Source organism: Mixophyes fleayi, chromosome 6, assembly GCF_038048845.1.
Source record: "Mixophyes fleayi isolate aMixFle1 chromosome 6, aMixFle1.hap1, whole genome shotgun sequence".
Lineage (NCBI taxonomy): Eukaryota > Metazoa > Chordata > Amphibia > Anura > Limnodynastidae > Mixophyes > Mixophyes fleayi.
This window is the reverse complement of record NC_134407.1, coordinates 161,197,391-161,221,951: the sequence shown is the minus strand read 5'-3', so window position 1 is coordinate 161,221,951 and position 24,561 is coordinate 161,197,391. Positions and strand designations below refer to the sequence as shown.

At 38.1% G+C, this 24,561-nt stretch overlaps 1 protein-coding gene across 2 annotated transcripts; it reads right to left on the bottom strand.

Moving 5' to 3' along the window:
• Positions 1 to 4,352: 4,352 nt before the first annotated feature.
• LOC142094617 (syndecan 4-A-like) lies at positions 4,353 to 23,317 on the bottom strand. 2 transcript variants are annotated; one of them, XM_075176948.1, is made up of 5 exons: positions 23,143 to 23,317; positions 10,457 to 10,631; positions 9,527 to 9,564; positions 9,165 to 9,348; positions 4,353 to 7,602 (listed from the first exon to the last, which is right to left on the bottom strand). In XM_075176948.1, exons 1-5 carry the CDS (start codon positions 23,197 to 23,199, stop codon positions 7,463 to 7,465), a joined length of 594 nt encoding a protein of 197 aa, XP_075033049.1. In that variant the 5' UTR covers positions 23,200 to 23,317; the 3' UTR covers positions 4,353 to 7,462. The 2 variants fall into 2 exon arrangements, with proteins under 2 accessions (XP_075033049.1, XP_075033048.1); XM_075176947.1 differs by having other exon boundaries at positions 9,527 to 9,567; positions 23,143 to 23,314.
• Positions 23,318 to 24,561: the final 1,244 nt, after the last annotated feature.

Sequence of the window (24,561 nt, the reverse complement as noted above, 5' to 3'; positions counted from 1 at the left end):
TGGGGGGGACCATTATATTAATATAATGTGTGACGGATGGGGGATCTTAATATAATGTGGGAGGTAGGCTATTAATTTAATGGTGGAGTGCAGGTTGAGGGCTAATTATGGGTGCTATGTTATTTGTGAGTGATGGGGAATTTTAATTTAATAGTGGGGCCTATGAAGTAAAGATGGGGTGGTTTGAGAGCTATTAATTGAATGTGGGCTGTTTGGGAGAAATTGAGTCTATTAATTAAATGTGATTATGAATTATTTAATGCCTGGGATGATTGTGGGAAATGGTTATATTTATTAAGTGTATATGCTGTTTAATTTATTGCTTGGTGCTGGGGTTGTTTGGAGGGAGGGAAATAGGTGTGTTTATTAAATGGGAATACTATTTAATGTTGGGGTAAATAGGTCTATTTATTAAATGTGTATGCTATTAATTTAATGTCAGGGCTAGTTGGAGGGAAGTAGAGCTATTTATCAAATGTGAATACTATTATTTTAATTTCGGCTGTTAGGAGGCTTTATTATAAAATGTGAGTGTTATATTGATTTAACAACGAGGCTAGTTGGAGTTTTCTAAATTTCATGTACCCTTTTTTTTCCAAATAGGGCATCCAGCATTCCAGGATCCAGACAAGCAGCAACTGATGACACTAGCAGCCACAAGTGGTCAAAGTGACAAGAACAGGTAGGAGAGAGCAGGACAGTCTGCAAACTGTCCTGAATCTGTTGGAGCAATCTTGAATCTGGGTGACTGTCTCGCTTAGTCAAGATTTGGTCTGACTGCAAGGATAGTTGGGGTGGTATGTCCCGCTTCACCGTGTACTGCTCATGAAGGCAGAACTGTGTGTACCTAACAATAATGCACACAGTATTGCCTGTGTATTGTCTAAAATTTGTCCAAAATGCTAACAATGTTACACCATAGGGGCCCCCCCTGACTAAAGTACCCCGGGCCCCCCAGAGCCTTAATCCAGCTCTGGGCCAGGGTGTCAGTTTGACACCTAGTGCTCTGCTCCTCCTCCCAGTAGCACCGCTCATATTATTTGTTTTAGGTTAACCTTAAAACAAATAATAACCCTATTTGTATATAGTCCAAAGCAAAAACAAGCCCTTTTGCTGACAAAAACATCAGGTTTTTAAAGCAAAAGGGCTTTTTGCATTTTGATAAATCAGCCCCTGTGTTCAGTACTGTAATAGAACATTATATAATCTATTGCTATAATATTATCTATACCCAATGATAATCAGCGAGGTATGTATAAAAAGCAAAAAAAAAAAGTGCTGTAGGGAGAAGGAACATATAAAATAAAATATAATATAAAGTGAGGTTTGTTTTTTGTTGCATTTTTTGCTTTCATTATTTAAGATTTATCATTTATAATAATAAAGTATCGCTGCGTTAAGCAACACTAACATTGCCTCTTTTTATATTGATAAATATATATTGTACCGAAGACTAACCTTTAAGGATGGACCGCTGCTTATGGGCCAGTGCTATGTGCTTGCCCCCTGGGCTAATATCTGCCAGCCTGCTTCTGATCCCTTCCACCAACATCCCCACCCACAGGACAAACATGCCCCTGGGCAGGACAGAGTCCTAAAATTGGGAATGTCCCACTGAAATCGGGACAGTTGGGAGGTATGCCCTTATCTATGAATACACAGGCAAAGTGGTTGGAGGTTAGCGTAAATAATTATTAGCCATGCCCTCTGTAAGATGGCCACACCCCATCAGTATGTTGGCCACCTCTCCCCTGGTTTCCCTAGTGGGCCCTCCATACCCATTGTCAAATATAAACAGCAAAGAATAACCAGGGCGGATCGAGCGTGAACTATGTGGAGTCCTGAGTCTTGCATAGTCTGTTTTAATATGGCACTGCCAAACAGGGACAGTTATAGCTACACCGTTATCTTACGATCTGATATGTTCTTATGTGTGGGCTGCCCTGTGGGTCACTCTGGCTCCCTATGCAGTCACATAACATTGCCTGTCCATCACTGCCCGGGTACTGTGCATCTGAATATAAACGTATTTCCCAGGGACACAGTTCCATGTTCAAAACAAACTGAAGAGGAAGATATTGCTCGAGGCAGTCAATGGAGATGAAAGGAAAAAAAACAACTTATATTAAAGTCCCAGCACGCTTTGCCAGTAGATAGCCAGCTGATTGGCAGGGCATGATGTGACTTATAGTTTCACCACATCTGGAGAGCCAACGGTTAACCTGGCTTACTGTAGGTCAGCTGCTTTTATACAGCTCACAGAAATCTGAGATAACTATCTTATACAATATTTCCTAATAAACCCTGAAGTGAGGACTCCAGAGCTCACAGATTACAAATGAAAACATCAGAATTTCACGGTCTACAAATATTATATACAGGAGTTTGGTGGCATTGCCGCCATTGCGTCATCGTGGGCGGGCTAGAATGAGGCAATTCACAACAAATCACTTTATTGCTGTCCCCATCCCGCCCACTTATTAGTAAATCCAGGTGAAAGGTCTGCTCTCCAGGGGGTCCAGGAGAGTCAGCACGTATGATTCTAATGATAATACCCACCTTTCCCTGCTGCAGCCATCCTCGGCACTCTAAACCTGGCGGCATACGTAATAAATTATTATTGTTAAATTATATCATGTGTGATCACTCACATCAGTCCCTGCCCCATTGGAGCTTACTGTCTAAATTCCCTAACACACATTTTGTCAGCAGCTAATTAACCTACCAGTATGTTTTTGAACTTTGGGATGAATATAAGCACCAGGAGAAAACCCCACACGAATACGGGGAGAATTATAAACTTCACACAGATAGGGCCCTGGTCAGAATCGAACCCATGATCCAGCACCAGGCTGAGGGACAGGGGGGTCATCTGCCCCCTCCCCCCCCCCGGGCCGATCTTATAATGGGCTACTTTGGGCCGGGTCACTGGGCCGCGTCACTGGGCCGCCTGTATTTTATTCCCTTTAAATTAGGCTGCTGAGTTGAGTCTTGCCCCCCCCCCCCCCCCCCAGGCTAAAATATGCCAGCCCTCCCCTGACTGTGCACACCCTTCCTTAACCTAGAAAGTTTTTCACGTAATCTGTTATTTTTCTTTTATTTGTAATATGCCAAATCTCTGGCTTTTTCAGAGCTTGTGAAATTTATGTACAAAGCATGTACTTCAGCGCTATGGAATCTTTCCTTTAAAAGGTAAGAACAGTTAATCATTATTTCTTTAGTGTAATACATTTTTGGGCTAGTGCCTGATTTAAAAAAAAAAAAAAAAAAAAAAAGGGATGTAGTTTACATATAGACAAGAGTATATGTATAATGTGTGAAACTATCAGTGGTGTAATTCTTTAGTGTAAGGCAGGATTTACATCACTGTAGAAAGCAGTGGGTCTTATTGTTTACTTCATTTTATATGTATAGTCAAACACTCTCCTTGCATCTTTAGGCAACAGTGATGAAGCAAAACAAGGAAGCCCATGAAGACAGCAGACTATGGGCGGTAACGGGCTGGGGGGAAATACAGTAAAACAAAAAATGCACCTTTCCTTACGAAGATTGTCAAAGTGCATTTTCTTTTTAGCTGTGGTTTACATAGTCCAAAATTGACATCTGTCCAGGGATTATATTTCCTGCATTATATTGATTTAAAGGAAGAATAAGGCTGCCATTATAAGACCACCCCCTTAACCGCCACACAGAACAAAAAAAAAATTAAATATAAAAAAAATTAATTATATAAAATTAGTGTTCAGGGCTCCCTGCTACCTTTGCCTTCCAATTTCTAATAGGAGCTAGCATTATGAATGTTAATGCATACTTGCCAACTCTCCCGGAATGTCCGGGAGACTCCCGCATTTTGCGAGAATCTCCCGAATTCTGCCCACTTCACTAGGAAGCGCCCCACTTCCTAGTAAAGTGGGCAGAATTAGATCCCAAACGCCGCGATTCACCATTTGCCCCCCCCCCCTGTCCAATGACGCGTTTGCGTCATGACATCACAGGGGGCTGGGCCAAAATTACACGATTTTGGCCATCCCGCCCCCCTCCACTGGCTGGCTCCCGAAAGGGAGCTGAAGAAAGTCGGCAGGTATGTGTTAATGTATGGGAACACCTGAATACATTTGTAGTACTGCACAGTACAAGGTACTTGTTCTCAGCCATCTTTGACGGGAAAAAAAAAAAAAAAAGGCTAGAACGTTCTTTGGTATGAAACTTCTACATATCAGTAGCAGTTTATAAAAGACGACTTGTATATTAGCTTAACCTAACACTTAGTTAAAATTGCCACTCATTTCTCATTTTCCTAATTTAAACATTGAAAGGATAAGATTAAGAAAATATTCTTCTGGAACGATATGTAGTTTCTATTATCTTTTATTTATAAGGCTCCACAAAAGGTCTGCAGCACCGTACATTACATATACAAAATGCAATGATCCATAACAAATCACATGATACATGAAAAACAAAATACAAAGACCAGACACACTGCATAAACAAATATACAGATAACATGATAATTCGCTCTGCGTTATTTACGGGACAGTGAGTGAGCGATGGTAATGATCAGCGTCAAGTACACTTGAGTTTAAGGAAACTGGTACAAAGGGTGATGGAATAGTAGAAGGGGAACACAAGGAAAGCGGGCCCTGCTTGTAAGGGTTTGCACCCTAAAGGGAAGAGAAAGACAAATAGCGTAGTATCAAATGGGGGTGAAAACTAAGACAGGGGCATTAGGAGGAAGACTGGACAAAGAAAGGGCATGCTTGAAGCCTTTGAGAGTAGAGGGTAACCTTGTAGGCTGTGGTAGATTATCAAGTTCTTTATAACGCCAGCAGATTCTGTAGCGCTTTACAATTGGGAACAAACAGTAATACAATACTGGGTAATACATAGAGGCAAGAGGGCCCAGCTCGCAAGCTTACTATTTATGGGAGATCGTTCCACAGCTGGGGAGCAGTCCAGACAAAGTCCTGGAGGTGGGAACAGGGGGCGCCAAGTAGTAGAGGAGGTTGGAGATGTTGGGGAAGAGGGGGATTGAGAACAATTTAGCAACTGGCAGTGAGGGACCACAGAGCTAGCAAGAGAGGGGGAGGGGGTGGGTGAAAGAGCCCTGGATCGAGGGAAGATGATTAGTTCAGTCTTGGTAATATTGAGTTTAAGAAAGCGCAGTGACATCGAAGGTGGAATGGCTGAGAGACAGCAGGAGACACTAGACATAAGGGAAGGGGAGAGGTCAGGGGATGAAAGATAGATTTAGGTATCAGTAGCATAGCGGTAGTACTGGAGGCCAAAGAAGCAGATGAGGTCACCAAGGGAGGTGTATATTGTGTTTGTAAGTCTGCTTGTAAAACTGACAATTCAGTACAGTTGCCATTGTTTGGTTTCCCTTCATCTTCTCTCAGAGTTCTTAACCTTAATGAGGCGTTCTAATTCCCATTGAACTGTTGGTGTGACCTAGTGGTAAGGGGTGCGGCCAGGTCCCGATAGGTCTGGAAATACAAGAGAGCAGGCAAAGAGGCAGCAGACATTTCTGAGGCTGCTCACAGCTGGAAGAGAGGGATAACAAATGTCTAAAACATACACGCTTCCCTTTGCTGGGCACAATGAAGAAAAACATTTTTGGAGTTACAGTTCCTTTAAGGCAAATAGACCTCAGTTTGCTAATCCTTATGTTTGTAGAAGTGTAAAGCTGGCTGTGAGGAATTGATGTTTATTTTTGGCCAAATCTTAAACATCTGGAAGTTTCTTGCAAAACATCAGTATATTGCAGGGAATACATTAGCATGGTCAGATGACCACTGTCAGATGCACTCATTGTGTGACCACATTTACCAATCCAACCATTAGAGATCCAATAGATCTACATCCCAGATCAAGAATTACTTGTTTGCCCATATATAGCGATCTGCAGCCAATGTTTAAACCACCTCAACTTGGCTTACAAAGAGTGTATGGGTTACATCTAAAAGTCATAAATTACACTTTTAGTTTTAGATCTACTTAAAAACAAAAGTAAAAACCCCTGCTATGAGTTGTGAAATATAAATATATATTTTTAATAGATGCTACATTTAAATATTTTACAGATACAAACAAAAAAAACAAAGAATATTGTACTGTCTGGAGCAGTGAATGAGCAGTCAGTACACAATGAAACCATTATTGTTACATTTTAAAATGTTCATTTTGTGTGTTAACCGCTCTATGTATTTGTAGGTGAACCTGCCGCTAAGATTTTGGGGAGAGATATGTAATTCAAACACCTTTCCCTGGATGTTTTTATATTGAGACTTTAGTTGTAAGCTCAAACATACAGATTTGTTTGTAATTTTGAGCAATATATACAATATATATTTTAATGAATTAGTAGGTCTTTTCTGTATCCACTCTTCACCAAAATTTTAATTTCAGGTTCACATTAAGAAAATGCCCTTTGAAAAAAATTAAGATATATATAATACATATATACACACAGATGTTAAATTCTGTCAATGTTTCATGTATTAAGTTATAAAAAAAAAAAAAAAAAAAAGTATTTTATTTAAAAAACAAATTCTTAAAAATGATCAATATTACAAATGCTATTTAAATCTAACATTTACTATAAAATACATTTTAAATGACCATCAAAAATTTAAGCATGTTTATTAACTATTACATTTAAGAATTTTGTGAGTAAAAAAAAAAAAAAAAAAAAATTCAAATATTTCTATGACTATATTTCTATGACTACAATAATGCTCCCAAATCTCCCCATAAAAAAGCCAAATGTACCGAATGTATATAAATAGATTTATATATATTAAAAAACCACCCCAGAAGTGAATGAAAAAAAAAAAAACCAAAACAGTTTATAGGACATTCAAGAACAAAACGCGGCAGGCTGTGTACCAGTCAGGATACAGCTGCTTTTCCAACAAATTTGAAGTTTGCGACATTTTAGTAAGTTAATAGAATGGCAGTTTATACTTGTGAAATTGGGCAAGTATCAGATCTTTTCTAGCTTTCATACAAGCCACCACCCGCCACTGATAAAAGCTTTTTAGCTTAAAGGGCAAAAAAATGGCACTGGAAACATAGTATATAGCACTTCAGTGAAGCAAAAATCATTAAATTATATAGCATACGCGCATTAGTGTTTATTTAAAATTTAACACAAAGTAAAGTCCATTTTTTTTTTTTAAATGTAGTGCATTTGGCCACTGCAAGCATCCATAACAATAAAAAAAATCCAAACTGGTCTCCATAGCCATTGTTGGCAGTCATCAAAAAACGTATAAAAAAATATATGTAAAAACAGCTTATTTTTTTACTTTCAATATATTTAAACTGGGTGAATCATAACAGTTTTGATACTGGGTTATAGAAATGCATAGAAATGTTGTAATTCAACAAGGTGGTTTGATTTTCTCAGCTCTGCAATGCATCTCAAAATTCATATAGTCCAAAAGGTCCATTGTGAAATCTACACCTCCATTGTTGAAGCTTTCTTGTAGATGGGTTTTTTGACTGTGTCGTAGGCAATATCTTTCTTCTTACGCATTACTACAAAAACAATGATGAAGACGGCAAACAGCAGGCCAACCACTGTACCAGCAACAAGAGCTGTAAAATAAAAATTAGAAAGTTCAATACAAGCCTTTGGATAGACTGTCCATCACTGTAGAGATACTACAAGTTTCTACTCCTACAACTAAGTCAGACTGCTCTATGCTAGTAGGCACAAAAGGAGGGAAAAAAAAAAAAAAAAAAAAGAAATTCCATTGTCTAGGCCGGCGGTTCCCAAACTGTGCACCGCGGCTCCCAGTGGTGCTGCGGGCCAGACCTAGAAAAAAGAAAGAAAGCAGGAACTTACCAATCCGCCGGGCGCTGGGACCCAGCAGCCTCCTCTCTCCCGCAGCTGTCACTGAATATCGACGTCAGTGATAGCTGCGGGAGAGAGGAGGCTGCTGGGTCCCGGCGGATTGGCAAGTTTCTGTTTTCTTTCTTTTTTCTAGGTCTGGCGCCGTGCAGAGTGAGAGGGATCGTGGCAGAGGGGGACAGCGTGAGAGGGGGCAGTGTGCCTGGATGCAGAGGGGGCAGTGTGCCTGGATGCAGAGGGGGCAGTGTGCCTGGATGCAGAGGGGGCAGTGTGCCTGGATGCAGAGGGGGCAGTGTGCCTGGATGCAGAGGGGCATTTTTGCATACAACTAAATAAGTATTTCTGTCGTGACCTTAATACTTATTACAATTTTTTGACCCAACTACTTCTAAAACAGGACTGCTCAGTAATTATTTTGGAGGGGTGCCTTGAAAAAATTTGGAGACTCTAAGGGTGCCGCGAACTTAAAAAGCTTGGGAACCACTGGTCTAGGCCAATAACTGAGGTACATGACCCATTTCATGAGACATTTATTGTGTGAAATCAGTGTATAAGTAAATGTGCTGTAATATTTCTGTCTTCATAAAATGTCCTAGTTAGTTCAGCTAAAGAGTGAGAAAATTCCATGGAGCCGTGATACGGACACACAGAAGTGCAATGGATGCCCTTTGCAGATAAAGGACCATTGACCTATACCAACGTATTTTGGAATAATGTAGTAAAAGTTAGCAGGGGCTAGTTACCATCAATGCAATAACCCACAGCAACCAGTCCGCTTGGATAATTAAATGGCAGCCTAGACAATTCAAAACAAATGTCTGATGGGTTGCCATGTATCAATGCACTAAAACGGTTATACATGATTTATATCATGTGAAAGGCTGAATGACTACAAATAACAGAAAGGAATTTGTATTGCATCCCCCCCCCAAAGCAATTTTGTTGCAGGAAGGAACCCCCCCATCCTTTTCATAACAGTATAATTAACAATTCAGCAGTTTTTTCCTTCCTTTCAACAAATGTTTGATTAATTTAGTACACAGGTGGCTTTTGTTACCCATAAGAATGAAAATAATCCAACTAGCTCTCACACAGCAACAGCAGCAGACAAGACCATAAAGTAATTATAGTCAAAGTAAAATAAGTTAGCTGTGTTTTTCTGATTCTAAGTGCTTGAAATGTAAAAAGTAGAATTTGTTTATATGTCAGGGTTGCCAATCACAAGAACATCAGATATATGAAGTCTGGTATGCTGTACAATACAGATTGGAGGAGGAAGAAAGCAAAAAAGAAGAATAAAACTTACCAACAACAACTTCTATTCTACTAAAGAAGCTGTGAGAGGTGCTAGCCATAGAGATTTCATTTGATTGTTCCACTTCTGGTATTTTTTTGCCCACCATTATTTCATTGTCAATTTGAAATACATCAACAATCTTGACTTTCGGATCAATTAAGTCATTTTCTGGGATTTTGTTACCCATGGCAGTCTGAGGAGGAAAATAAATATTGGTAAGGCTCTACTCTTTTGGATACAAAAAAATACAATATCATAAAAACAAAAACAAAAAAAAACACCAAACCCAAAAAAACACGCGTATATGTAGCATGAAAGCACCAAAATCTCCAATTACAGCCTTATATCAGTATTTAAAGCGAAATACTTACAGTGGGTGTGTCTACAGTTGATTCAAGATCATCCATTTCTTCTGAAAAGAAAAAAGAAAATCAAGTATGAATATGGGCATCAAAGTCTGTGATATGTTAATTTCTAAATAATTAGCAAGCGCATAGCATAATCTCACTGGCATAGGAATCAGAAGGACACCATTAAACCTACTAACAATAACACAGTTAGAGACATTAACATCTGAAGTTTCTGAAAGGAGACGTAGTGCGTGCAGAAAAATCTACATTCGTGGTCCATTGCATACCATGATGCTACGGCACGCTTCATTCGGAAGCAATTATATTTAACCTACATTACGTTGTCACAAATTCTTGTTATAAACGTTTTGGTTCCCCTTTAAAAATGTAATGAACCTACATGTTTACCCAGCACACAGGTTCTCCAGTACACTGAAATCTTGTTTTCCCTTTATAAACCACACCTTGTTTATTTTTCCTATGCACTTCTATAGCAAATATGTTTCAACAGGTTTTACAGCGATAGGTCACAATATTGAGGGATAGACAGAATGGGAGGCAAAATTTAAAGACCTTTTAAATACGCTTAATTTTCTTAAGGAATTGGGGGGCTTCAGGTGAAGAAATACAGAACCATGTTATGCTATCTCAGTAGAAGATTTTGACTAGTTTTCACAGGTGTTAGAATGTTGTGGGATCCCAACCAAGAGAACCACAGATTACACAAAGTTGTAATCAGTGGCCCTGTCACAAAACAGCAACTTCAGCTGCCAAAACACTATGTTGCATTCTGTCAGATTAAAATTCTTCCCATATGAAAGGAAAACAGCTTTATAAATTCACAGCTGTGTCAGAATGTGAACAATTTCTGGCTGGAAAAGCACAGGATTCAACTTCACCCATAAGTCACAGTGACCGTTTCATGATCCCAGATTACAGCAAAACAACTACCTGAGTCGCCAGAACCAGAGCCCTCATCAAATGAATCCGAGTCTTCAAGTGAATCAGAATCCAAGTCATCGAAGTAGTCTGGTTCCTCTAAATCTTCGTCATCTGGTAGTGACCCAGAGGATTCAATCAGGCCGTCCAACATTCTATTTGGATCCATAGTCTCTGTTTCTCTTATCTAAGGGAAAAGCACAAAAAAAACAGTCATTGTAACAAGCTGCAGCTATATAGGAATTTGGCAACATTATAAACCGTGGTCTTATTTGGCAGGATTTTCCTCTTATGTACAAACAAGTAACATTATGAGATGGCAAAAAACAAAAAAACAAACACACACCCTTTAAAAAAAATAAATGGACATTCTTTAAAATGAAATTTTTCCTGTTATATTTAACAAAAATGAATGGGAAAAAGACCTGATTGATTTGCAAGGTTTATACTAACAACCACCCTATTGAATAAATCTATACAGTATAAACCTGCAATGCTTCCGTTTATTAATGATTATCACCATTACATTGAGGGTCAGCGATAAAAGCTTGTGCCGACAACACAAGCACCATTTTCTTCTCAAGGAGATTTTCTTTCAATCATTAAAATAAGATGGTGTAGAACTTTCTTTTGCTGCAGTGTTTTAAGAGTTACAACCACGCCTGCTTTAAAGGACATGCCTAACAAAATGTTCTGTGTAAAAGGCACAATATGTTGCTGAGCAGGATAAACGGTATGAAACAAGAGACCCATTATAAAGACAAATGAACAAAGCGCTAAATGGTGAACAGTTTCAATCAGCTAAAAGCAATTTACTATTTATTGCTGGCCACAGAATTCAGACTTGAAATATCCCTGTAATGTCTGGTTGGAAAACATATACGATAAAGATTTCTCAGACTAATTAAGTGTTCACCTCAGAAAGTTTGCCAGCCAGGTGGCATCAAGAAGTAACCAGTTGGGGTCTTAGCAATAAATAAATGTTGAAATACTGACCGTATATTGATTTAACCTTGAGATTAAACATTTTTTATACTAATTCTTTGCTTCTTCTCAAAGAAGCGGTTGTCTTTGTGAGAGATATACTATGCCTAAAACCTCCATTACCATAATATTGTGTCAGTGGAGAATACCGCAGGGCCCAAGTACAAACTCGCTCTAATATATATTACAATGTTCCTCTAAATGAGGCTACGTGTGAACTGCGATGATTACATTGTGATAAAACCAGTGCAGATTACTTGGAGTGGTTATGTAATGACCATTACAGCCCAAACGCAGCTGCTGGGTTTCCATTATAAGGAAGGATTCTTGCCTCACCTAGAATGAGGTATGGTCTTGTCTACAAACAAGAAGATTGCATCCATCTGCCTTCAGAAAGATTATTTACTGTTTATCCACATAAACAGTGCCACAGTGATATCGGAAGGAACCAGGTATTTCCACTCATCAATATCCACAGTTAATGGCAATCACATAGAACATTAATAGCAACACCGAAAGTCATGTCGAAATTTCTATATGAATCGTCAGTGCAGTGTGACTTTCGGCCTCGTTACAGTGCCGGATGGCAGGGGAATTCTTACCAGGCGGATCACCCGACAAATAAAGCGTTGGGAGAACACCAATTCCTTGCTATTTTTTAACAGAAGAGCATGGATGTTAGGAGCTGGAATTGAAGAACCTGAAACATGTGTAAATCCAGATGCCCTATCAAGAACCAACTGGCATTTCTAACCATGACAACCCATGAAGAAACATGACTACCACTTGAATTACCTTGAAAGTTGGTCAATTTTCAATAAGTTAATCATTACCTATTGGTGTATATATCATTTTCCTGGTTTGATATATATATATATATATATACACACACACACACACACACGTTAACTGAACTTGTGTCTTATATACTCAAACAGGTCCCAAAAAAGAACTTGTGCCATAACCTAAAATTTTAAACATCCGTAGAACGTTGAGAGTGTATGTTGCCAGATAGAGAAAGCCATTTTGTAAGCGGAAGAATTATTTGACCTATCAATTCCCTAGGAACTAGTGGTGTCATCATTACAATTGACTCACAACATATTGAGTTAAAAATATTACTCATGTATTAATTTAAAATCATTCAGAAGTTCTTTTCTTTTATATGTGTCACCAAGTACATAGAGTCAACGTCAGAAACCATTACATATTAAATGTATACTTGTTACCTTAGAAGCCATTATTTTTAGGCTATAAGCCATGTTTGGCACACTACAGAGCATGTCTATTAATACACACACACACACAAAGCCTAATATATGACTAAAAAAAACAAAACAGCACACATCAGAAAGAGTGAACACTTTTCTCTAGTAATATAAATTGTTCTTTAAACTACATATTGATGTGAAGCAACTTGCGATTTAGATAAAACAAAATAAAGTCCAGATTGATAACAGAGGCCTGTGTATGTTTTTAAATAAGCATATAAAATGGTAACCACCGCCTCCTAGGTTTATCAGATACAGATAAGACTAATACAGTTAGTTGGAATAGCAGTCAAGGTTAAAACTTCAGATTTTATGCAGTAAAAAAAATAGGGTCTAATTTTGCAGTGATGGCAGTTTGTTTATGAAGAAAGAAGGTTATATTTGTAAAACCTGAATACAGGTGGGCAAATTACTATTCCTTTAAACAAAACAAAAATAAAAACTTTTTTTTTTTAATCAGTGTGGATAATATTTAACTTTAAATGCTAGATAACAAACTGTACTTGTTACAAGGTCAGTCTATGGAACACAAGGTTCAAGCTACAGTTATAGAACAGCCCAGTGGGCAGAGGAATCACTTTCTACTCTGTTTTGCAGATTAAACAATACATGCCAGTGGAGGGAACTTAGTGGTAAAACTAAGTGGTAAAAGATTCAATTAACTTTTAGCAGCCTGGAACATAAACAGGAGATTAGTTAGAAAAAAAAGTAACCTTCCTATGCATTAACAATCATGCAATCTTTGTTGTCTATAGAACCAGAACACTGAGGCAAAAGAATGTACAAGGCATTTTACACACCCTTTCAAAACATTCACCCTCAAATTGGAGGGTGTAAACTTATTTTTCTCGTGTACAAACATTCATCAAACTTGATTGAAAAGTAAATATGTAAAATGTGAACCGAAGGAAGAAAAAAAATAAAAATTGAGTTGCTTCTACACCGTCTCAATATGGGAGGTCTGAGTCACGATAAAAACCTTAGAGTAAAATAAAAGTGCATTGTAGGAAAAGGCAGGGGGTTATTTTAATCATAATTTAGCATATTTAAAAATAGTGCTCCAAGTTATGGGAGAAAAAGCCCAAACAAAAAACCTTATGAGGAAGAGCCCAAGTCCAAAGAATTAACAGACTCCATACCTGTAATAACAGTACAGAGAGATATAGCAGTGGGTTGGAAGCCATCAGTATAAGCAATGAAATTATAGCGACCTTTGCCTTGACCTTGCAGGTGTGCTACCTCATCTATTAACAATAGAGTGTTACACTTGTGCAAGGAGTAGGGAAGATGAATGTTTCTGCTCTGCTACAACTGATTGTGTCTCAGTGAGGTGTAGTGGTAGGCCAGGAGAGTATCGGGTAGAAGCTTTATGCAACTGTTATGAACAAACAATGCCAGGCTGTTACTCCCTTTATTCTCAGAGTGCAAGACCGCAGCGTAAGTAGAAAGTCAACTCTCTTCCTGCCAGCCAAGAGAGGAGCAGACAAAAGAATGCAGATGGCTGGCGGAAAATGTAATCCATAAAAAGAACAAGTGATTGAACTAGGTTTTACATTTCTTCTGTAATACAGAAAAAAAATCTGTTTCTTCCATAAAAGGATATTTCAGTTGTAAAATACAGCACATCAGCACAAGAGAGAATAAAGGAAATTCACCTCATTCCACAAGAGCACATAAACCATTTTACATGCTTGGCTGAGAATTGATCTAGAGGTTTTTAATAAAAATATTTTTTTATGGCATATTTGCAGAGATGACTTTCTAAATTTAATTCAGTTGAATCCAAATCATAGCAATTTTAAAGGCCCATCTTGTACTGACTAGTCTTGCCATTCTGTAAATAACTGGATGCTTCTACAAAATGTAGGTGTGCTATTCACTACAACCACCTACATACTCGGCTCCATTTCAATTTCCAAATGTGCATTAGTGAGTATGCATTTGTGATGGTTCAAAGAGACATAAGAATTTTAGGGTTAGTGGCCCATTAAAAACTCACATGTCAAAATGAGAGCTAGCAGGTCAAGTTTTCAAAGGGAAACAAGTGTAAATATTTAGGGTGTTAGTATGGACATGCACTGACACCTTAAAAATCTTCTGTGCTGCCATTAGCATTCTCATTACCTGGCAACATTCTTCCATCACCTTCCACTGGGAACACACGGTTTGGCAAGATATGAAAAAAATATAATAAAGCTGCTCTAATTGTTGTAAAGCGCTATGGAATTTGCTGGCGCTAAATAAATGAATGTTGATGAATTGTAGTCAAAACAAAACATCAAGTAGTCACATGTCAAGGAAACATTCCTTATTTAACATTGTTAGCCATTTGTCTTAGAGCACATGTAAAAAGACAAAAAAAAACAACTTAAATTGCTGGTTCATCCTATGGCTGTCAGTACCTTCTCAGAAAGTCAGATATCATGTACTTTTGAGAACTATGATCACAGCACTGAAATCAGAGAAAAGCTCTGAAACAGAACTCCCTGAGGCAGCCCACTTGGCCAACTCCTCTCTTGACTGACAGGAAGTACCTACTTTAGGGATGAATCAAACTCTGTAGAAGAGAGAATCCAAGCCTGGGGGAAGGCTGCTTCCTGGTTGATTATAACCAAGCTCAGAACTGCCTGTCTGTACTTGTGAAAAAATAAAAAAAAGGATATGTCAATAATAGTATATAAGCATTTAGGATGGTGCGTCTCCAAAACAAAATATCCTTCAGCCCCCGCAAAGTGTTTAAGGTTAACTGGAAGTAAATGTGCAGATAAATGTTTTAGGGATATGCGAGAAAGCAGTCTGCAGCAGAGAATATTTTCATATGTAGCAAGGCAATATGTTTTATTTACTTTCTGAACAGATAAGAGAAAAATAAAACCGAACACAGAGTTTGTGAGAGTCAAAACAATGTTCAGCCTGTATCTGAACTAGGAACATGAAGGAGACACATAGCGAGGTCACTTGTTCCAAGTGATCTGATAGGTAACGGTTCCTCAATGTTTCTAACATGACAAAGTATAGAACCCTTTCCTGTGTAGATTGTTTGGCAAGAGAATGACTGCAAAATATATCCCCTCATAGGAGTCGTTTTGTGGCCGAGTCAATATTCACAAAAATCCTTTCTATGAACCAGTGGCATTACTGAGGCACAGGGCTCATTTTTCAGAGAACCAATAGGCTACATTGGTATAAAATGGCTGCCTTCACTATGTGTAGATGACAGGTACATTTCAAAAGGAGATGTAATCATGCTATGTATGCCTGTAACACCCTTAACTCAAGTCTACATTAAGGTTACAAACTGATGGCTTCACCAAGTTACTTATTTAAAAAAAAAATAAAAAAAAAAAATGGAAGTATTCCTTACAAGTGGACAGCAAAAATGTGAACAGCAAATAATTGGATTGTTAAACTCAAAGGACTATAAACATGTATTGGCTGCTGAATGGTATTACTGCATAGAATTGGCTTGGTAAACACAGACCTTCATTTTTGCTGTACTGAAACAGGAAATTAACACTTCTCTAAATGATTTTATAATGAAAGTGTCTGGGGCAGATATCCACTTCATTGTCTGACCTCTAAACTGTTGACTGTACCTATCAGTAATGACTGTTGTTTGCAGAGGCTTGGAACCATGCAGAGATTCTTGATTACAGTGTGAAGTCATTTGCACACCAATGGGGACTGTCTGAAACACTGTGATAGATACGATTATGTAGAATTGGGACATTTTCTTTAAAGTTGCTAGGATGTAACGCTTAACTACACTGGTGCCTAGTCAACTATAAAAATCAGCTTTTCTCCTGTGATTTTTAGTCTAGCTAGCATATACATAGTAAAACAGGGAAGAGGATCATGGTACTTTTTTGCTATGATGCCACTAGAGAAGCAATGCAGTAGATAGGACACAAGCAAACAGGACACAAGCAAACAGGGCTTTCTTCATACCTACTTGCTCATAAAACAATGCAAAAACAAAATACAACCAATAGGTGAAAAACCAAGAATAAAAATTGTATTACTAATACAATCATTTGTACTGATAGAACAGAGCACGGTCGATTTCTTATGTGCTAGTGTGGTAACATTTTAAATGGAGTGTTCTTGAACGCAATGGTGTAAACTGCACTTTTGATTCTTATATGTCCTATTTTGAGTGTGTTTACCAACGTGTGCAAAAAAAAAATAATAATTGTATAAAGCGACGTGTGAATAAGCTCAGTACACCAGCATACTTTCCTGACAATTATTAGCCTGGCTTTGTCTGTGAATGGCTTGGGCAGGTAAGCCTATTTTTGAGTTTAGAGAATTGGAAACCTAGCTTTACAGCCGTCAGTGAACTAAAAATTAATGTGTAAAACATGTACACAAATAATAAAAAAAAAAAAAACACCACACAGAACAAAGACATAACACTACCATAAAAAGGGTTATACAAGTTCATTATGGAGTTTTCTGTAATTTTAATTTTACAACTTCGAGCTGTAAAGTTGCAAATTCGATGACACATTAGGAATAAGGACAAGCACCTGTTATAACAAAAACAGACATACAATTGAGCTATTCTATCCCTCCCACCCAACAGGTAAACATGTTAGTATGAACTCCTAATTGTGCAGTCCGTACAAAGGAATTATACACTATTCTCTTCCTATTTCCCCCATGGAAACCAGAAACCTGTAACTTTACGAAACTCTATACAATAACTGTTTGTGTGCCTGCAAAGGAGCACACAATTTCTACACAGCAGAAGTTACTAGTGGAATATATATTGGCCATCACAGGTCAAGTGAATCCAAGTGTATGCAACATCAGTTTACAACTCTAGCCAAGTTATTTCCAACATCTCACAAATGTAGTTTGTTATTGAAAGTGCCACTTTGAAAAACCATGCAGTAATTTATACTATCCCGTATGGAAGAGGTTTATGTAAACATTGTTACATATTTAGACAGGACAGTCAGCAAAAGTGCATCACACTGTTCATGTTATTGGTGGCCCTACGCGCTTTCAGATTGTTTTGGAGTTTTTTTTTCTATGCACATAGTGAGCCTTAAAACATACACTTTTCAGATCGTAACTGTAACCAAGATAATAGTCCCACCATTGTATAAATATTGTCTTCTGTACAAGCTAAGTAGCTCTTCCAAATTAACACAAATGTTAGCTTAAGGACTCCTACAGGAGTGCTTCCTTTGGAAGTGATGCCAGTACACAGTGAATTTCTCAACTTGATGGACCATGAACGTTGCATATATAACGTTCATGCTTTGGTAACAAATGGTCAGTGTGCACCAACATCATGACTGCTCGAATGATCCCTATTTAAACAAATTTTCAAGTCACAGTGACCGCAGTTCAGGCTTAGGCTGGGTATACACTACAAAAAATTTCTCCCGATGTGACATCTTTAACGATTTCACCAATGACAGAAAAAAAACAAAACAAAGCGAGAAGTCCTTATCAGCAAGCCTATTCATGTGTACTATATACTATACACGTTTCACAAAATGTAACTTCAGATCTGTGCTCTTCATCTGTAATAACCATCAGCTGAAAAGATCGGAACTCAGCACAATCCATAGAGATCTAGGGACACGGTCGATCATAAGTGCACACACACTGCAGAATTGGAACACAATTGTCCCATCGTTGAACAAGATCTTTATTCCATTTTTTAAAAAAACAAAACAAAACCACAAAACAAACGATACAATGTGCTTTGGAACTATAATCGTTCATCATCACAGCGTACACACTAATGTGATATTGGGCCGAACAGTCGTTTATCGTGTGATTGGCCTGATAATCATTTGAAAACTCTGTAGTGTGTACCCAGCCTTACTGTTCCACTGTTGCAAAGCAATAAAAAAAACAAAAAACAGTAAGTCCACCAACTATTAAATAACACTGTTCACAAAATACATGTATATCAATTCTTAGGGCCAACTAGTTGCCATTGACAAGAACAATGCAAGATGGACTATGAAATAAAAAAAAGATTAAACTTATGGGTTACAACATGTCTGCAGTATTAGCATCCTGTAATTAAATAGAAGTCATCAAATAGTAATTTATACACAGTCAGTACTGGTTCAGAACAGGAACACCCATCTCTACCACACAAGTACATCACTGCTTCACACAGTAACAAGAGCTCAATACACCTCATGTTCTTCCAGGCCACAAAGCATGAAAGAACCAGGCCCATTTAAGTAAATACATATACAGCTAAATGTATAGAACCACGCACACAACCTCTTAAGTAATGACGTGGTCAGGCTGTGAAGCGTGAAAGGCAGTATAGGTACACACGCACATGCTGTTTACTGTAGGTGTAAGGGCACCTGGAATTCTGGTGCTGTACATAGGACAACATTGTGCAGGGGTAGCACAAAGGAGTTTAGGAAATTCAGAAACTGCCCTCCACAACATATAACACAGGCCCTAGATAAATAATGCAGCATCTGTTCATTGGCGGTAAAAATCTGCCATGCACATGTGAAATTGCCAAATGACAGGCAGGACACGTATCTGAAGTGCAGCACTAGCAGCAACACATTTTAAAATAAATCAGTTGTTGACTTATATAGTCAAGATTAGTCACTGGAAGGGTGTATATGTACAGGTGTTCCCCTCCCATGTGTGTAGAAGGAACTATAATACAGGTAATAAAAATAAAATGGATTATAACATTATGCAGATAAAGTCCCTATTACCCATTCATACAGTTGGATGCTTGCCACCATTTAGAAACCCAACCACATAACCAATACAAAACCCATAACCCAGGCTTACAAATACTTCTGTGTACTTTCACATGTCCTGCTGTGAACAGTGAGATTAAGAATGACCCCTGACACATTGGATTGTTATATCTTGTATTGCAATTATGTGATTAATTACTAGCAAGTGGTGAAAATAGAAAAAGGATTACTTATCCCCAGACTAAATGTCAGCTTGGCTCCCATGCAGAGATAAAATAATCTACTTGTATTGCAATAGTGCGCTAGAAATACCTTATACTATGTAGATAGAAGGAAACTGGCACTTCAGTGATTAGAACTATAGCAATGACATCACAAACTAGCTGTAAACAGTAACTCATTAAAGTGAATCTGTCATCTTTACACAGAGAGCAACCATTTTATGAGCTAAACCAATACAATCTATTAATTCAATCATTGAAATCACTTAGGCATGTATTAAAAGTTCCTCACACCTCAGTGATGTCACTCACTACCTGGTAAACTTATGATTATTGACTGTATTCTCATGAATGTTGGTTCAGTGAACAAGATGGCTGCCTCCACTGTATGTAGATCACAGTTTCAAATACAAATGTTATTTTAGAGTGTAATAGAGATAAATGTGTTATGGTGACCCAAATATACATTAAAAAAAAATCTCTCACAATCCATCTCCTATATTTGCAATGGTAACTATGGTCAATTTATTTACAGTGGGAAATAATGTTTTAAGTAGAATACTTTCCTTACCTCATAAACCACAGTATCATTTATATGCAAATGAGGCAACTCAGAGAACAATTACCCCAGAGGGGCCTCACTCTAACAGCCTGTCTTTTTGAACTGGCAGACTGACTTTGTAAGCCTGGCTGTTTTGAAATTGTGCAATTCAGTTTTTTTGTCCCCACTCCCCTTCTCTTATTTTAAACAACCACTGGAGCATACGTGTGGAAGCAATGCAGTGCCCATACCTCACTGAGTCTTAAAAGAAAAAGGACTTCCGGTGAAATTACTAGGGTTTAAACCTATACGGAAGTGTAAAACATAACTTTATTCTACAAACCAGTGCTCCACAGGCCAGTGACCCTAATGTTAAAGTACATCTAGTGGAAACCAAAGCCGCCTCAAAACTATATATTAACATTTATATATAGCAGCGTACTAAACAAATAGAAACAAAAATGCAAGAATAAAACAAAACTTGATATAAGCTGATATACAAGTGGTAAAAAGTTCCTGCTCACAAGCTTTAAACAATTGCTTTTACAGTTTCCATCAATAACTTACAAATATAATCATTTTCTTTTTCGGTTAGCCAATAAAAATATCACTCCTATAATACTTTTGTCTTTTTTGACACAAAAGTATTTAACATCACAAATTTCTGAACTAAAATTTGTTGGCAAGTGAGTGGGGGCTTAAAACTCTACCTCAAAAACCTAACCGGGAATCCAAAATGAAAAGATTTCCCCTCAGGACCCAACGGAAACATTTCAATCCCTGTTTAGTGACTGAAACTTAAACATTACACAATGGGAAAATCACAAAACAAGGAAGGATGCCCATTTTAGGAAATGGAGGAGGAAAACAGAAAATTCCAAGAGCAGTTGTATATGTGACGTTATGCAACACAGGAGGGCAAATGTTGCAACACTAATGTACCATGACATGTGGAGACATCAAAGCCAAACAACCCCAGGCATCTGTGGTGAATTCTGACACCCACCAAATTGTGGGGGGGGGTTGTTCAAAAAGGACACAATTGTGCATCTGCATTAGTAGAAACAAATAATACATACAGCTTCGGATAAAGATTTATTTCTCATCTCAGTGGAAAGAGTCCTTTTTTCCCCCTAGATATGTTCGTATAAACAGATGCTTTAATTTGACACTAAAAATATAGAGTGAATACACAGCTGGAGTTGAGAAATGTACGCAAGCACTCTGGAAACTTTGTTTCCTCAACTGGTCATGTTTATCCAAACTCCTTGTTGCTCTTGAAAGTAGTTATGTAAAACAACGATGCATCTCTATGAAAAAGCCAGCTACATCTGCTAATATGGTAGTCAAGCGTTTAGTACAGGCAAAAAAATGTAAAAAAAATAAATTCCAAACTCCAGTTGGAATCCAAATATTAGTTTCTAATCCACCGCAAAGTAATTCCCTAGTCAAAAAAAAAAAGTTTGTCTGGCAAAAATGCAAGAATGAATCTGACGTAGGTACGACTTCCTGGGGCTTGTGGTGCGAAAGTCATTAAGACAATCAATGATGTCATAGAGTTAGCCCACCGGCGAACATAACATTGCAAGTAAAGGCAGTTGGGTAGGATCTTACATCCAAGAAATGTAATAGTCACATGATTATGTGGAATATTTCCACTTGGCAGTTTGCAGTGCTGTATACACACAATTATAAACTGCCTATAAGATTTCCCACCTTTAGTTCATATCCACAGTAAACTTTTTTCCATTCAGAATTGGTGGAGAATGACATTGGCACACATCATCTCTTATTTTCAGTGGAGTAGGAGATAGAATATAAATATATATTTTCTATTTCTATCAGAAAATGGACGCTAGTAATTTTAATGTATAGAGGATAATATACACTAAATTATACAGACAGCTCAAGCCTCTAACAATTCTATAGGTTTTGCTTCTACAGTTTAAGAAAACAAAAGGTTACATTTATACATTGTTTCATATATGAAACAAAGAAACAATGATCACTCACTTCATATGAAGCGAGTGATAATCACTGCTCCTATTATAACCAGCACACAGCAGAAAAATATATATATCTCCATTCTAAAGAGAATGAACATGAATAAATAATATTAGCTCTTTCATGTGTTAATTCCAGCCACTACAAAACCATTACAGGGATTCCTGTTGTAATGGATGATACTGGCTCTACATGAAAGCCACATTCCCCTTTTACACAGAGGGAGGGAAAAGGGGGTTGTGATAGAGACAAGGGAAAAATGTTTGGATAGAACTTTATCCACAGCCCATTAGCCAAGCGAATTACGTCTGCAAGGAAAAAAGGTACTGGAATTCCAATACAACAATGGGACAGGTCAGAGTTCTACCCTCATGCTCTGTGGTTCAAAGACAGTCCAGAGACAAGAAAAGAGAGCAGCTTTTAAATGGAGCCTCAGACATTTAAGCTACACAACTCAATGACCACATCCCCCTTGGGCGCAAAGACCCTTGTCCATTCACTACATGCAGGGTCTCCTCTGGCTACTAAACAGTTAACATTGTTAAATGTTCAGCCACACCAAAAAGACCCCAATGCTGCCATTTTTGGTAACAAACCCAAAAACACATGATATACACATTTATAAACCAACAATATAAGTGAAAAATTTGCTATAAACAGATTTCTGCTACCTGGTGCTGGGATTTGTAGTTCCCCAGCGGATGGAGAACCACAGATTGCCCAAATTTACTATTCAATGTTACATTTCTACAAATCAAAGTGTGTAACTAATGTCCCAGATTACATATCCATAGAAATATCCAGAGCGGACCAGCTACTCCCCACATACAGCATACATCGCTACAGATAAAGCATTGTCTGCCATTAAAAGGCTTACTATGCAGTCACGCGTCGTGGTGCCCCAGCCACGTCTTCCCCACTCAACCAAATACAAACACCACATCTTTGTGATCTGCGTTGTGCCACTTACCGACTCAGCCACAGCTGCGCTCAGTAGTAGCCCCAATACGAACAGTACGCGATTCATCTTCACTGTAATGAGAGTGTAATCCCGGAGTATAGTGTATGCCGCTGTATCTCCACGCTGCCGTGTGTCTATCCCAACAAACTTTACTAGTGTGCTGGGTGAGTGTTACCTTCAAAGGATTTTTTATAAGTTGTCCCCTCCCATCTCAATACACAGTCCTCTCCCCTCCCCCCCTTACCGGAATTTCCCTGTCTAGAGTTGATTCATTTAAAGGGGAAATGACATAAGAACCTTCGGATTCACTAGTGATTTCGTGGAATTTTTCTTTCCATTTCTTGTATTTGCTAACGTCAGCTAATTGTGTGAGGGACAGAATTTACCTATTTCATAACTACTTTTACTTCAAACCATTACTTCAGTTTCCAAACTCCTTATGTCTCTAAAGAGAAACTCTTCACCCTCTCAGTTTTAATAATGATCCTAACAAAGTCTGTGGTACATACAGTTTCCAATGTCTTATCTCTGAGTTTTGATATTAACCAACTGCCCAGTAAAATTTCTCTTGGTCGAGATGTACAAAATTTCCAAACTGTTTAATATTCTCCCTGTTTTACATGTGGCCGATAAAATTATTCATGTTTAACCACACAGAAGTTGGCCTTTAATGTTCCCAGTCCTCTACTCAGCATTATGAATTCATCATCGTCCCCCAGCTCTGTTCATTCTGCAAAATGTAAATTACAAATAAATGGCAGAATGACAGAGCAATATATATAACAGGAAGATTTGTGTCCGTCTGTGGGTGTGTGTGTGTGTGTTTGTGTGTTCGGGAATTTAGACTGTAAGCCCCAATGGGGCAGGGACTGATGTGAGTGAGTTCTCTGTACAGCGCTGCGGAATTAGTGGCACTATATAAATAAATGATGATGATGATGATTGTATTGCTGGAAATTTGCACTTTTGCCAAATGGTCTCTTGAGCGCCAAAACTCGATTTGCGTTAAATTGTGCTATGAATTATCTCCTTTCTAATTATTGACATCTGTTATAATACTGCAAGTTTAATCTTTGTAACTTTCTTAATTATGTATTCAGATCCAGTCAACATATTAATTAAAATCATGTGCAGTAGACAAGTTATGTTAGTATACCTCCCAACCGCCTGATTAAGTTGGGACAGTAATTGTACTTTATCCAGGACCGTAACTAGGGCTGTGCGACAGGGGCGACCGCCTAGGAGGCAATGCTGAAAGGGAGCGCAATTTAGGAATATTTTAGGTTAATTTGGTTCAAATTGAGGGCTAGGGGGGCGGCATTTGTCTTTCTCGCCCCAGGTGCTAGAATTCTAAGTTACGGCTTTGACTTTATCTAGTGCCATTTACATGTTGTAGGTGCAGAGGTAAACACAGCAAAGTTTAGCTCA